Here is a 15,579-nt window from a genome sequence, read left to right on the forward strand (position 1 = left end):
ACAAAAACAAACTTGATATTTGCACGATGTTAGAGAGGTTACGAAGCACTATGGTTATGTGTACGTGTTGGCTCAAGTTTGTGCACTACATCGTCATTTGGGTATGTGTAAAGTGTACACGTTTAGAATAACGTGAACGATAGCGCAAGGAAAATGATCAGCGAGCCTACATTTACAATTTAAATTGAAATTTCACAAAGGACTGAAAGCTGCACTCTCACAGATACATGTATACCATTTTTACAACTTTTTTTATTTTTTGTCTTGAAAAGAGCAAATTTTTGTGTAAATATCTGCAAACCAATGATGAAAGAGTGCTGACAAAAAGTCAGATAGCAGATTTTCATATTTCAGTTAAAAAAAAAGTTATTTGGCTTAATCTGTTAATAATGGCTTAAGAAAAATGCATAAAACATCAATTTTTTGAACTTAAATATTAAAATTTGCAATCTAATTTTTTGGCAGTAGTCTTGTAGAACTGATTGCCATGGATTTCCGCAAAAATTGGCTCTTTTCACGACAAAAAATAAAGAAGTTGTCAAAGCGTTCAATCTGTGAGAGTGCAGCTTTAAATACACAAACATAACCTTAACATGTACATATAGCTGCGCATGCAAGTACACATCATGTTTGTAACCTTTCTAGTAACTGTATTAATCCTATTTTATGCATGCCCTCAGAATTAATAGACAGAACAATATCTATTTTAATCTAGACTTAATCAATCTGAACAGATGTTGTTTTTTTTAACTCGAGTTCCATGTGTTTTCAGCCAAAGCCGAAAAAGCCCCCACCCCCCAGCCAGCCTGCTTCCTCCAAACCCGGACCCCCAAAACTCCCAGATAAAGCACCAGTTGTGGAACAACAGAAACATGAAACAGAGAAAGGTACCATTGACTGGCTTTTTCCTTGACATGCTTTCATTTTATAGCACACTGTTTGTGTATTATTATGTCACTATTAGCTTGTTTGATTTCGGGAGAAAAAAAATGGAGTATTGTCTTTGTCTTGGCGACTGTGTCGTCATTGGCGTGCAAAATGCCATAACCCAGACATGAAGCAACACACATGTATAGCAAGGCCCATATCTCCAGCTTCAATAATTACTGAGTTATGCCCCTCTTTTTACTGAAAGACAACAGATGCGTGTATGTGTTGCTGTGCATCATACTGAGATCATTTTACCAGTAAAACTAGTTATAATGAGTTCAAAATTGTTTGTTGAATACGTTTTGTACCAGTAGATGCTTTAGTAGTTTTTAGCTTGACTATTCGAAGAATAAGGAGAGCTACATGTATACTACTCACCCTGGCGTCAGTGTCGGCGTCACACCTTGGTTAAGGTTTTGCATGCAAGCACACATTGGTTAATATCCCAGCAACTACCTGAGGTATTGCATTGAGACTTTATACAATGGTACTCAACCATCCAACCTACTTAATTAACTAAGTGAGATAGCTCTGGTTTGCCTTTAATGCAAATAATTGCCCTTTATTATTAGACTTAAAAATTCTGGTTAAGGTTTTGCTTGCAAGCACACATTGGTTAATATCTCAGCAACTACTTGAGGTATTGCATTGGGACTTTATACAATGGTACTCAACCATCCAACCTACTTCATTAACAAATTAAGATAACATTAGTTTGCATTTTATGCAAATAATTGCCCTTTATTATTAGACTTAGAAACTCTGGTTAAGGTTTTGCGTGCAAGCACACATAGGTTAATATCTCAGCAACTACTTGAGGTATTGCATAGAGACTTTATACAATTAGTACTCAACCATCAGACCTACTTAATAAACCAAGTAAGATAACTCTAGTTTTAATTACATTCAAATAATGGGCCCTTTTTTATTCGACATAGAAATTCTGGTTCAGGTTTTTCATGTAACCGCATTTAAGTCTCAGCAAATATATCATGTAGTACATTGAAACTTTACTCACAGGCTCCCAACCATTTAGCCTTCTTATTTAATCAAGTTAGGTTACTGTCTTTCATATTATATAATTTTTGCCCCTTCTTTTATGCAACTTAAGAGATTCTGGTTAATATCTTGCATGTTAGCACACTTAGGATAATATCTCAGCAAATACTTGATGTATCGCATTGAGACTTTATACAATGATATTTAACCACCCAACCTACTTGAATAACCAAGTTAGATAACTGTATTTTGAAAATAATGGCCCTTTATTATTCGAATTCTGGTTAAAGTTTTGCATATGACCACATTTATGTTTATATCTCAGCACATCATGTATTGCATTGAAATCTAATCTAACAGTGATTCATGCATGTTTCGCCAAAACTTTTCAATCCTTACACTGAAAAGTGCCGGAAAAGTCGAGTGCGCTATCTCTGTGACATCTCTTGTTTAATCTTAGTTTTAAACAACAACTTTGGATCAGCTTTTTTTTGCTCCTGGTTATATACAGTAGTAACAATGCAGCTTGGATTTTAAGTGAAACTTTATCCCATACTAATAAGCCAAAACAGGATTATTTGAAATGTGATTGTATGATTTTTGTTTTATGTAGATGAGAAGCGGAGCCAGCCAGCTTTACCCAGCAAGAAGCCCAGCCTACCACCCCCGCTCCTCTCCAAGAAGCCTGTCAAGCCAGCAGACACAGTGCTGGAGCCTTCAAAGGAGGAGACGAAGGAGGAGCCAAAGCATGGTATTTGGTGAAGTGTTAATGATTAGAAAGCATTGGACATATTTCAAAACCGGGAGGTTTTCGACACAACAGTGAAATGAGAAGTAGTTCTTTACTGGATCAAACTAATGCATGAAAGCCTGTCAGTCCAGGGACCTGATTTGTCCACTGATTTACAGATTTCTGGGGATCTGATGGCTCAAGGGACACTACACACAATCTTGGGCAATCTTTTTAAGAAATAATTTTGATGCCAAGCACTTATTGAAAGCTTGAAGGCTTGTTCATCTAAATATCTAGTTTCAACTTCTTGTGTTGACAACTAATTTTTGCTTCTTTGTAAAACAATTCCTTTTATGTTTTGCTATTTTTAGAGGGGACTTTTACATTCACTCATGTTCACCATGATCTCGCAATGTTTCAGCATTTGAAGCTGTAGAGTCGAGCGCTGACAAGCTCACCCATCTGACAGCGACACGGCCGAAGGGACCAACAAAACGACCTCCATCTCAAGTACTCTTCCAAAACGTTAGACCTCTTTTCTTATTTTCACCAGCCTGGAGCCTTCACTATTGTGCTTTAAGTCACGGTTTGGGGTAGTTTCAATGTATGTTAACTTTTGCTCTGCATTTCAAATTCCTGTCATATTTAATATAGATGAATATTTAAATTATAACACCTTAATAGCTAAAACTTGCAGAGCAGTAGTTACTTTTTTTATTTCGTTATACTGGTCGTGTGTGCATGCACTCAAATTATTTTGTTGAGACATATTGTAAAATATAATTTTCCTTTTTTTTTCCGTGGTAACAAAATCAAATGAGTAAGAGAAATAGGCTCCAAGTGATGAAAATAAGTATGCCTGCCACCCGCATGTAGGAAGGATGTTGACCAGAACCTGACCGCCTGAACTTGCCCTAATAAGCTTGTATAGAAATATAGCACAGTTAAATTAATGCATATCATTATAGCATAAAGATATTGTGGAGGAGTGTTAATGTTTTAATTGGACTTAATTTTAAAAAGTTCACATGCATGCGTATATTAGTTCTCCAAATATAGCTTAAAGCTGCACTCTCACAGATTGACCGTTTTTACAAACTGATTGACCGTTTTTACAAACAGATTGACCGTTTTTACAACTTTTTTATTTTTTGCCTTGGAAAGAGCAAATATTTGCGTAAATATTTGCAAACCAATGATATAAGATTGCTGACAAAAAATCAGATCCTAGATTTTCATATTTCCGTTCGAAAATTAATGTTTTATGGCTTAAACCGTTACTAACGGTTTAAAAAAAAAGCATAAAACATCAATTTTTGAACTTAAATATAAAAATTTGCGATCTGTTTTTTTTTTTGTCAGCAGTCTTATATCACTGGTTTCCATGCGATTTCGCATAAATTGGCTCGTTCGAAGTCAAATAATAAAAAAGTTGTCAAAACATTTAATCTGTGAGAGTGCAGCTTTAATGGTGACATGACTATCAATGTTATTCGGATACAGTATAATGCTGATAAATGAATTGACGCTGTACACAATGAAAGTAACCAAAATTAATCAATATATCAAGTCTAGCTTTTCAGCATAGAACTCATAGTCTCAAATTAATTAACTGTTCATTTTCATTGTATTGAAGTTAACATGTAAACAGCAATGATCATAAAAGGTATATCAATAAGCAATACAATATTGGCCAACACATGTATGCATGTCAGGTGTATGTATGTACATTGTGTATTGTGGTGAAGATTGTCAGTGTTGTCTGATTGCAGCCAAAGGCAGCTGTAAAAGTTGAGGTACTAAATCATTCATATGATATATAGTCTCTAACTGCTATCACTCATTTTATTCACAATAACCGGGCTCAAAATCTCTGCTTGCTCTATGGTTTGGTAAGATGAGAATTAGTTGTGAAGAATGAGAAAATAACTGTTTATTTATTAGACACTTATAAAATGTGTTTGGAAATTAGGGGACGATAAAAGGGAAGATATTTTTTGCTGTATGTAATATAATTGACCGAGTAATCTTGTACCAAATTTTTCTGGGTCAAATTGTCCATGGCTGGGACTCTGTTCACTAATGAATATTCAAGAACACACTCCAAGCTTAAATATGTATTGTAACTAAGGTTTAGCAACATGTATAATAATTATGTATGACTAAAATGTACAGTAAGTTACCATCTGTGCAAAATCATTTTGAAGCATAGGCCATTTTGGGCTATAAAATAATCTAGCGCAAAGCCCACAAGGCAAGTTTGAAAACCCATTCAGTTCTATTTAGTAAATTTCCAAAAAATATAAGCTCTCCTCTGGTCTGTAGAATTGGAATATCTCTAGGGCCAGGTGAGATTTTACAAGCCCTGGGCTGAAGCTGCAATGAAATATGAGTTAACTTAATGCCAATTCTGTACCCTTAATGCTTGGTTCAAGTTGTATATAGTGTAACCTGTTTAACTGTCATGATAATATTGCCATGCTTATGTATGACTGTGTAACGGCGTATTCTTGTTTGTAATGACATTATGGTATTGTAAGATGAAGGTGGATGAACTCTGCATGGTCTACTGTGGTTTCACTTCAAGCACTACCTCACTAGTCATAGAAACTATATGTATTCTGTGTACAATTTGTGTGTGTGTGTGGAATTTGGATGATTGGTGTGCCCAGATTATTTTGGTATCTTAAAGGGTTCAATGTTCAGAGAAAGATTAGGTATTTTGTTTTAAGTTTAAAGCTGCACTCTCACAGGTATACTGTTTTTACAACTTTTTATTTTTTTGCTTTGGATAGTGCAAATTTGTGCGTAAATATCTGCAAACCAGCCATTCAGGATTGCTGACAAAAGATCACATCGCAGATTTTCATATTTCCGTTAGAAAATAAATGTTTTATGGCTTAAACCAAAAAATGCATAAAACATCAATAATATTTGATATTGTGTCAGCAGTCTTATATGACTTATTTCCATGGATTTTTGCAAAAATTGGCTTGTCCAAAACAGAAAATTAAAAAGTTGTCAAAATGTTAAATCTGTGAGAGTGCAGCTTTAAAGAAAGAATAAAAAACTGCTTTATCTGTAATGTATTAGGTCATTTACTTGATATAGTGGTATCAGCAAGCAATACCCTTTCAAATGATACCACAATGATAAAGGGTCATCAGACATCATCATTCATATCACCATGGCCCGATTAAATGATAATTGTACATGGAATACCTAATGGGAAAATATCGAGTTTCCTTAGACCACCTTTGCATGCTGTTTCTGTTTGCTGGATAATGGACTGTTATTACAATGTACTGCAGTGTGGTGGTTTCCTAATGAAATATTATATGCTTAGCAGCGACAACTTCGTCACAAGAAATTCATGGCAAATATCAACCCATATTTGAAACTGAATTATATATACGCTTTGTAATTGCTAGTGGGTAAGGTGATGTCCTATCTAAAGACACTGATATTTCTGGTAAAAAGAAAGATGTATTGTTTTTAAATGCTTCAGTGTTTACTAAGTGTTAACACCTGTTTACTTTAGTTTGTGGCATAAAAATCATGTTTCTATGTTTCATTTGAATGTTTTTGTCCTTGATCATACAGCAATTTAAGTCACATGTGCCGCGCAAGTAACAATACAACCTTCATGTCAGGTCAATTTATTTTTGCTGGTGCATTTCACAATCATTTCCCATTCTAATATCTAGAACCTACAAATGAAGGTAGGAGTATAATATGTATTGAACTGTTATGATTGCAGGATGATGTCATAGAGAGGAATGGAGAAGTTCCTGGGTCGAAGGAAGAGAGACCACAGGTAACACAGACAACTGGCTATGTACTGGTAGTTAGCTTTATAGAATGTTCATTTTTATAGACCCTTAAAGTGCTTGTCCTGAATCAAAATATTAAAACATTGAGCTTACTTCTCTGTTTAATGATTGATTGTTAAATGCACACGCCATGAATCTATTATTAAAACCTGTTCCAAAGCCTCTGGCTCTTAGTTTACATGCATTCAATTATCACTGACAAATTTGGAGTTTCTGAAAAATGATGTGTGGAAAGTGTATTTATCAGGGCAAATAAGTTTTTTTATAGAGTTATTGCTTACCCTTAGTGTTGCTGTTTCAGGTTGGGGGTCGACCAGCCCAAGCCCATGCCAGCAGTAAACCCATGGAGCCACCAGTGACCATGGCAGGTAAGTGTATACACGCTACTTTCGTTTGTTTTAACTTCGCCAGATCCTTTTTATGCCCCCCCCCCAAAAATGGGGGCAAGGGGGTATATAGATTTGCCCTTTGCATCTGTGCTTGCGTCCGTCTGTAAGTATTATGCAAACTTGTGTCGCTCAAAACTCCAAAAATTCATGAGTCAAAGAACCTTGGTGAAATGTTTTGCACCTGAGGTTTTGTGTCCAGTCTTATTTAGTAAAACCTGAGTTATGGCCCTTGATTTAACGAATATTTGCATTTTTGAACTTGTGTCGCCACAAAACTCCAAGCTCAAAACTCGAAAACTATATTATGTAGAGTTATGAAACCTTAGAGGAATTTTAATGGGGTAATGTCGTTGTGCTCTTTGGGTTTTTTCCCCGCTGCAGTTAGTAAAATTTAAGTTACGGCCCTTGAATTAACAAAAAAAAAAGCATTTCAGGACTTTTGTTACTCAAAACTCTACAACTGTCTCCTTAAGAGTCGAGAAACTTTGAAGGAATGTTATTTAGGTGATGAAGTTGTGGACCTGGGGTTTTGTTTCCAGCTGCAGTTAATAAGACCACAGTTAAGGCCCTTGAATTAGCAAAAAATAGGCTTTTCTTGACTTGTGTTGATCAAAACTCCAAAACCATTTCACCTGAGTTATGATACTATGGGGAAGGTTGTTCTGGTGAAGAAGTTGTGCACCTTGTTGTTTTTTTGCTGCTGCACATAGTATATCCAGAGATATGGCTCTTGTATAGGCAAAAGTTGGCATAATTGGACTTGTGTTGCTCAAAACTACAAACTATTTCACCTTGAGTCATATAACCTTAGGGGGAATGTTGTTTAGGAGATGAAGTTACACATCTGAGGTTTGTTTCCTGCTGCACATAGTACAACCAGAGTTATGGCTCATGTGATATTTCTTTAAGGTTCTTGATGTTTCAAGTTGTGGAACTTATGATTTTGATGCACATTTATGGAAAAGGGACAAAATAATGGTCCTGGCTTCTGTGACAAATGGGGTATCCATGTCCTATAGACTTATGTCTACGGTAGTTTCCTGTATTTGTTGGTTTTGCCCAAATTTGTGAGATTTAAAATCCCTTTGCTATTATTCAATCATTGGCCAACATCAGTAAATTATTGATTTGTTGAGGTCTGATATTGTCACCAGGTTAATTCAGAAAAATTGCTTATAAAAATCCTTGCAAAATTTAACCTATCTACATGAATATTGTTTGCATGCATTTCAACCTTATACCATGGAGGAGAATTATGCCTTTTATGTTAAACAAGCATTTCTTCACATTTCAGCCACAGCACACCTACAGTCAGCCATTGATGAACTCCGACGAGAGATGCAGGATCTGCGATCAAACACTGTGTCAAAAACAATGTATAACGAACTCAAGTCTGAAAATGACCAACTAAAACAGGATCTTGACAGTGTTAAAACACAATATTCCCGGAGATTTCGTGATATAATGTCGGAGGTTGATGAAGAAAAGAAAATACGCCTTGCAACCCAAGTAGAAATGGAGAGGATTAGAAAACTTGTTTCAGAGTCACATGTTTGATAGATAGTCTGTGTTGGTTTATGAGTTATTTAATTTGTATTTCATTTAACAGATGATTGATTCAGTGACTTTGGTTGCTTTTGATTATAGAAATTTCATGGCATTTTTTGTATAATGAATATCATATTTATGATAAGTACTTCATAATGCAGTGGAATTGACAGCAATGAACCGTGTATTTTAAGTTATGCTCGAAATGTATTTTCAAGAGTTGTTTTGATACTGTTTTTATGACTGTTGTTTATGAAGATACCTGTTTGTGATTAGATCTGGTGGAATTACTTGAAAGAATTAACTTTTGGGTCTGTATGGGACATGTTTTAACCCAATTTATAGCATATGTCATTGGCAGTATTACTTAAATTGTTGTGAAAAATTGTAAATTAGAAATATATTTAAGATTTCAATTATAAATATATGGATAAGCAGTTGGCAAAATGTGAGGTAAAGCAATGAAAAAAACAAAAACACTTTTAGGAAGAAAAACATCATGATTTATGATTAGTTTACATGTAGACAAGTAGTATTGATTGTAACAAGTGCTAAAACTGTATAAGTCTAAAGTGCTCAAATAAAAGCAGTACAGGTCATTCTGATGCTACACATGATAACATTGAGAGTAGTTCACACAAGCATGTTCAATAAGCTTGGGACAAAGATCATATGTCATGAAGAATGCTGTATTACACACAGTTGCTTAATAGTCTCAGCATAGTGGTTAGGGCATTTGCTTTTATCAAGGCATCTCAGCTTTGATTTCCGTTCTGGGTGCATGTGAGTTTGGTTCATAGTCACCAAGCTGAACAAGTGGTTTTTCTCTGTGTACTTTTGTTGTCCTAAAAACACAGAAACATCCTCTTACCAGGGAGAGTTGTTTATATTATGTTGACTGTTGTTACCACTTTTTTCACCATCGTAAACTATATTAGAAATGAGGAGTTAGTTTTTGCTTTCTGATGTATAGGGCAACATTATTTTTCTTCGATTTGATGCATGTTGTAGAAAAAATCTTACGCCAAGGATGGTCCATATATAGGTCTTAATTGGATCTAAGAACAGTGTAGCTAATTGGATCAGGTGGTATATATAACAAACCTATACAGTGAATGGAATCAATCGTCTATGATAATAAAAAATACTTAAATTGCACGTTGAATACCATCCCATTATGTTAATTCTATTCATCCATATATCATACTTTCAAACAATATTGAATAAAAACATTTAAGTTTTGAGAAAATAGAAGTGTGATAAACACAGGTACACTGGTCACTGGGCTGTCTGGCGAATTTTTCCTGGCCATAAGTCACTTACGGGTATAATTAAAATAGGAAAAATAATGAGCCGATTTGTCAGATTTTTTAAAAGTTAACAACTTGATTAAAAGCATCTTCATCAACTTTAAAAAGTGAAATATTTTACAGTTGTCTCAAATCTTGCAAAACAATGCAGGTCACATGTGTTCATGGTACTTCCAAGGTGGTAAATATATGAAACTTTGTAAGGATAATGTTATTAACTTTAATAGAGATCTAAACAATCAATGCTTAGCTATTAAATACATAAATTTTTTAGTAGCAATTCATAACCTTTAATACTTCACTTAACACAAACATAACCATTTTACTATTTGAGTCTATAGTCAATATTTTTTGTTGTTGTTAATCATTTAATACATAGAAAGACAATTATTATTTTATTTAACAGTGCTTTTAAAGAAAGAAGAATATTAACACATATTTTTAATGGATTTTGTTTTTCAGACAGTAACTAGAAAACATCAGTGTGTGTGTGATGTTTGCAGCCCACACTTGTATGTTGAATGAATCTTACACAGAATAGTAACTTCCTTTCTTATACAGTATATATTACAAATAAAGGCAATGGACAGGGCGTAGCTAGGCCGTTTCGAAGTATACGCACAATTGCTGTTGCTATGGGCAGATTGTCCTTATGGGGGGTCAGGAGGAGCTCTCGGTTTTGTCATAGGTCAGAATGATACTGTATAGCAAAATAAATTTCTTAGTACAGGATCATCGGCAATTAATCAAGGAATATTCAATTCAAAAATGCTGTCTCAAACAGCTTTGTAGGAAATTCAAAAATGGTAATTGTCTTAAATAACGAAAATGCAATTGAACGTTTGTTAAAAGGTTTTCCTAAGCTCATTTAACATTTTCAACACGAAACAAACTTCTATTGCATAGCAAAAGGTCGTTCAAAGTATGCACTGAAGGAAATTGTCAACGATTACTGCAATACGTCAATCCTTCTTCTTGGCGAAGATCTCTATTACCTTTGCGTTTCGATTTCCCGTTCACGGTGAACGTTTTTATTGCATTTTTGGCCTCAAATATTTTCTGACTTGTGCGACGAATTGTACGCATGGGCGTATTGTGCGCATGGGCGTATTGTGCGTAACGGCAGCTACGCCACTGATGGATACATGTATATTTATATGGATATAAACTCACAAATGTTTTTTTCAATTACGAATATGTATTATGAAGCATATTATTTTCGTTCTTTTATGATTTTGCAAAATGAACAAATCAGAAGATGATTTTATAGATGATAAAAAATTATTAAGCTGTTTGTAAATTCATTAACTACCATATGTAATCTGTAAATATTTTTACATTTCATATGCTTAGCAGCCTTTAATTCAATGTCGTTGCTAATTGGTGAACATTTTTTTTTAATAGCCTTCATATGTCATTATGTTCTGTGCTTGAATCTCATGTTCTGTGTGAATGTTATTTGTTTTCTGTTAGAAGTGTGTATTTGTTTGGTTATGAAGAGGATTATAGTTTGTTTCAGTGTAAGATAGTAATATATCTCATAGTACCCGAGTTATGTTTCATGAGTGGCTGACTTTGTTACAAGGGAAAAATTTCTTTTTGGTATTCACTCTGTCAATTATACTGCACACTAATGCTGAAACAAACAATTTTCTTTTTTATTTCTTGATTAAAATGCCTAAAAATTAATATTTTTATTTGACAGCTATTTTGAAAAGTCTGCCAAAATTAAGCCCAATGACTTTATTGATTTTTGTGCAGAGCATTGTTTGCATTTAGTTTTTTCTCATGGTGAAAGATGCTAAAATGTCAAAATACAGTGAACTAATACTGTGATTAACTCGTTGATAATAACAGTTTATCATATTATAATCCACCATTCTAAATTTTTAATAAAGCAGCAAAAAACATGAAATAAAAAAAATTGGCATACAACATTAAAAATCTGACTATTTTCGTATTTGAAAGAAATCCATCATCATTATACATGTTCATGTGTATCCAAAACTTTAATAGATAGAATTACCCAGCGTACTAGTTAACATTGAAGTGGCTTTTTGTTTGTGCTACAACATGCCTTTCATACCATGTACATTATCATTCCAGCTTGGTATTCCACATTGCCAGTATACTTGCTGCTTATTGATCACCTTATATGCATTCCACTATATTCTGTATTTTATTACAATAAATGTAAATAATAAATTTAATAACTATGACATACTTTCATATGCTTTATTAACCTCTTCCAAAATTTAATTTCAGTTCCGTTTTTACGATCATCAAAATTTCACAAGCTCTTATACAGCTTAACCCAGGATTGTATTACCTTAAGTGTTCTCTACAGCTATGAAATAAAATCCAAAATGCTATGCATTTTGCAGAAACGTTTTGAACAACTTTGGTAAAGGATCATCCAAGGAACAATGATATCATTTTAAAATCGGGCACTCCGTTTCCGAGAGATTGCTCGCATACAGTAGCAGAATTCTGTAGGTAATGTACTCCTTTGAAACACTGGAACATACCACCGAAAGAGTATATCTGAGCATGTTTGTCTGATCTGCCAAGTTGTTCAGGAGGATAAGCGTTGGTAGCAATATATTGACAGAAAACAAAGATAACTAGAGAGACCACAATAGGTCACATTGAGGCACCGTTTGTCTTATTGTTAAAAACCTGTTACATAGCGGTTTTGAACTAGAGGTAGCTTTCTGAGCAAATTGACTGCCTGATGTGATTGTTCAGACGCTCGATATTGCTACTAAAGATAAGCAAAAGGAAACTAAAAAGCCAAAACCCTTTTTCTAAAACAAATGTCTTGGTTTTCTGTTTTGTTTGAAAGTAATTTCAGTATTTCAAATATTTCCATACACCACTTTGATCTAAATGTATTTGATATTTAAGCAAAATGTCTCGATCATTATGTCGCCCATCATACATCGGAATACATGCTTTTACGGGATTTGTATGATACTATCGATACCCTTTCAACATTGAATTTCACTCTGAATAGAATCATCCCATAGAAAATTAAAATATATCTTATATGATCCACCAAAGGAAAGAAATCAACTGCCTCATCAGTTTGAGCGAGTAAGTCAAAACGCGTGAACTGATTATGATTTATATCCTTGATTTATTTTCAAAATAACTTTGTTATCTATGTATTTTTCGCCAAAACTGTTATCATGTGAGTTCCAGGAATCCGTTAATAAATAATGTGGTTTTATCACCACTGTAATTAAAACAATGATCTAACAGTGCATTTAGTACATAGCTTATTGATGTATATATACAAAGCAGTTCTGAACTTAAAACATTTTTTTGTTCATTTCAAGGCATGTAGTACGGATGTAATAACAAGTTTAAAAAATAATGAAACAGTCAATGACATCAAATATGAAAACTATCCAAAATCATAAAGGCATAATTATGTATACAAAATAGGTTTAAAATATGTAACCACACAAATACAAATACTGAGATCAAATGCAAAGAAATTGTAGTACACTGTCAGCTTTGTTTAAGATAAAAGACAGTATTGAATACAAATATTTACAAGTAGTTGGAGAATGATTATTATTTCCACCTTCATGTAAAAAATTTATAAAATAGAATTTATTGAACAAGTTTATTTTTAGTTTTACAGTTCATAGGAATATTAAGTTTGTAAAAATTAGGATGGTTGAAATGGCATTTTGGAATTAGTTTCTTCCTTTCTTCAGTTAAATGGTCATAATCAAATAAATAATTGAATTTGTCAACAATACTATTCTTATTACAGAGAGTACTTTTTTATTACCTTTCAATACGTGACGACCTTTTTCTATTGGCATGGAATGATTCGTATTTCTAAATTTACATTTTTTTCTTCTTAAATTCACATGCACTTAACCTAAATAGTCAAAACAATAATCAGTTTTATAATATGCACGATAATCAAGATAGTTTGGGAACAATCTATAGTGCTCTTCCACTCTTGAAATAATTGGTCAAACAAGCTTTTCTTACAACAGTTAAACATAATCTTCACTTTTGTTTATGAAATATTGAGACTTAAGTGTCCAATATATTTTTACAAAACTGATCCACGGTAAAATAAGTATACTGTTACTAAAAAGAGACACAACAGTTGGGTACAAAATCCTAGCAAAGAGGTCAACTTGTAATATGACGGGGTTGATACTCAATTCCCGATAAACCATACAAATTTGCGACATTTCAATTGAAATGTTTGAATAATATCCAAATATTTACAACTCCAAACCGCACTTCAATACAAGGGAATAGGGGCAATCATTGAGTCAAACAGATGTAATTGTCATGATATTGGAAGACCAATTTTCTGATATTTATGTATGTTAGCTCGCCTTGCCTGTTCAATAAACATTGCCTCGGTTACCATTGTAATTGAAATGTACCCCATATCATGAGAAATCATTTACAACTGCCAATCTCTTATCCGCATGTTACAGTAGAAAAGGTTTCAAGTATACATCAACATCAACATTACTAAATAAGGCAATTAAATTAGCATTAGGCACTGTAGCTAAGAAAACACACCTTGGTAGCATAAACTGATATAAATCATCCAGAAATATCGAAAACTAAAAAGGTGACAAATTTTCACCCTGGCGTTCACCAATGCGACTACTAGAATTTTAGACAGTGTATTATTCTAGTTTTGGCCGTCGAAAGAAGGATTTAGAAAAAAAGACAGCATTATTCAGAATAAGTTTTACTCAGTCATTTATCTAATGTAACATTCTAACTCAACTCATCAAAAATCGATGTTGGGCCAAAGTGGTTCCCCACCCAAGATAAGCTGATCCAAATATTTGGCCATGCTGGAAATCCGTATCTTGCCCATGGTCAAACATAAAAAAGGTACCCGGATGGAACTACTTTCTCATTGTCATCACGCAATTACATCCCTTGTTGAAGACCGTCGTCTGTAGCATCATGGTAACATTGTCTCGTGGCAATATTTAAAATCAAAATAAATGATTTCTCGCTTCAATCAAAAGTTCTATGCTGCATACAAGAAATAATGTTGCACTCTCCTAAGAACTATTTAAAGAACAATGTGACTATTTACAAAATTTAAATCAATGCGCGCATATAAATGGCAACCACTATTTTTCACATATCTATACGCGAATTATTTTCATTACGCATAAACTAACCCTCGCGCAGGGTGTTCTGTGGAAACTCGGTAAACATCGTTTCTGAAAACACCCTACGCTCAGGTTACACGAGCGGCCATGGAAGACATTTATAATCTTAATGGCAATATACCACGAGGACATGATCCTTAACAAGACCATGCAGAGAGCTTGACTCTACCAATTCCGCCAATAATTGACGCAATCTTCCCTCCCACTCCTCCTGATTGTGCTCCACTTTCTAATCGCCGTCTTCTTCGGACATTGTATAAATTTCTTGAGAGTTTTTTTCGATTACATTAGGGATGGGTTAAGATATTTTTTCTCAGATCTAGAAACATCCATAAGGTATGTGTATTTTTATGACATGTTTGTTTCTTTTTTAAGACACACTTATACCCCTCTGTTTCGAGATTACAGAACAACATCCCTAAATATGTGTCTAAGGACTAAAGCCAGTAGACGTACATAGTGTTTTTCATTCTCGATAAAATATTTTTTAATAAGGTTAATTATGCAAAGTAATGGCATTTGATCTTTTCACCCTTTTACCCTGTATATGCTTTCAGCTGATTCTGAACTTCAAAATTGTTTCTGTCAAAATATTAATATGGATGTTCAAACTGTTTACCATTTCATAAGTCTCTTGAACAAATATCAAAGTTCATA

General features: G+C 33.9%; 1 protein-coding gene across 5 annotated transcripts in view; it reads left to right on the plus strand.

Moving 5' to 3' along the window:
- The window catches only part of LOC128237252 (SH3 domain-containing kinase-binding protein 1-like), a 37,622-nt gene extending 25,661 nt beyond the window's left edge, over nt 1-11,961 (plus strand). For 3 of the 5 annotated variants that reach the window (XM_052952607.1, XM_052952605.1, XM_052952609.1), the window contains 7 exons: nt 773-887; nt 2,543-2,680; nt 3,084-3,172; nt 4,435-4,458; nt 6,423-6,479; nt 6,797-6,863; nt 8,179-11,961. In XM_052952607.1, the coding sequence (XP_052808567.1) occupies nt 773-887; nt 2,543-2,680; nt 3,084-3,172; nt 4,435-4,458; nt 6,423-6,479; nt 6,797-6,863; nt 8,179-8,441 (753 nt within the window). In that variant the 3' untranslated portion in view covers nt 8,442-11,961. Of the gene's footprint in view, nt 1-772; nt 888-2,542; nt 2,681-3,083; nt 3,188-4,434; nt 4,459-6,422; nt 6,480-6,796; nt 6,864-8,178 lie in introns of all 5 variants that reach the window. The other 2 variants (XM_052952606.1, XM_052952608.1) reach the window with 2 other exon arrangements.
- Nucleotides 11,962-15,579: the final 3,618 nt, after the last annotated feature.

Source organism: Mya arenaria, chromosome 6, assembly GCF_026914265.1.
Source record: "Mya arenaria isolate MELC-2E11 chromosome 6, ASM2691426v1".
Lineage (NCBI taxonomy): Eukaryota > Metazoa > Mollusca > Bivalvia > Myida > Myidae > Mya > Mya arenaria.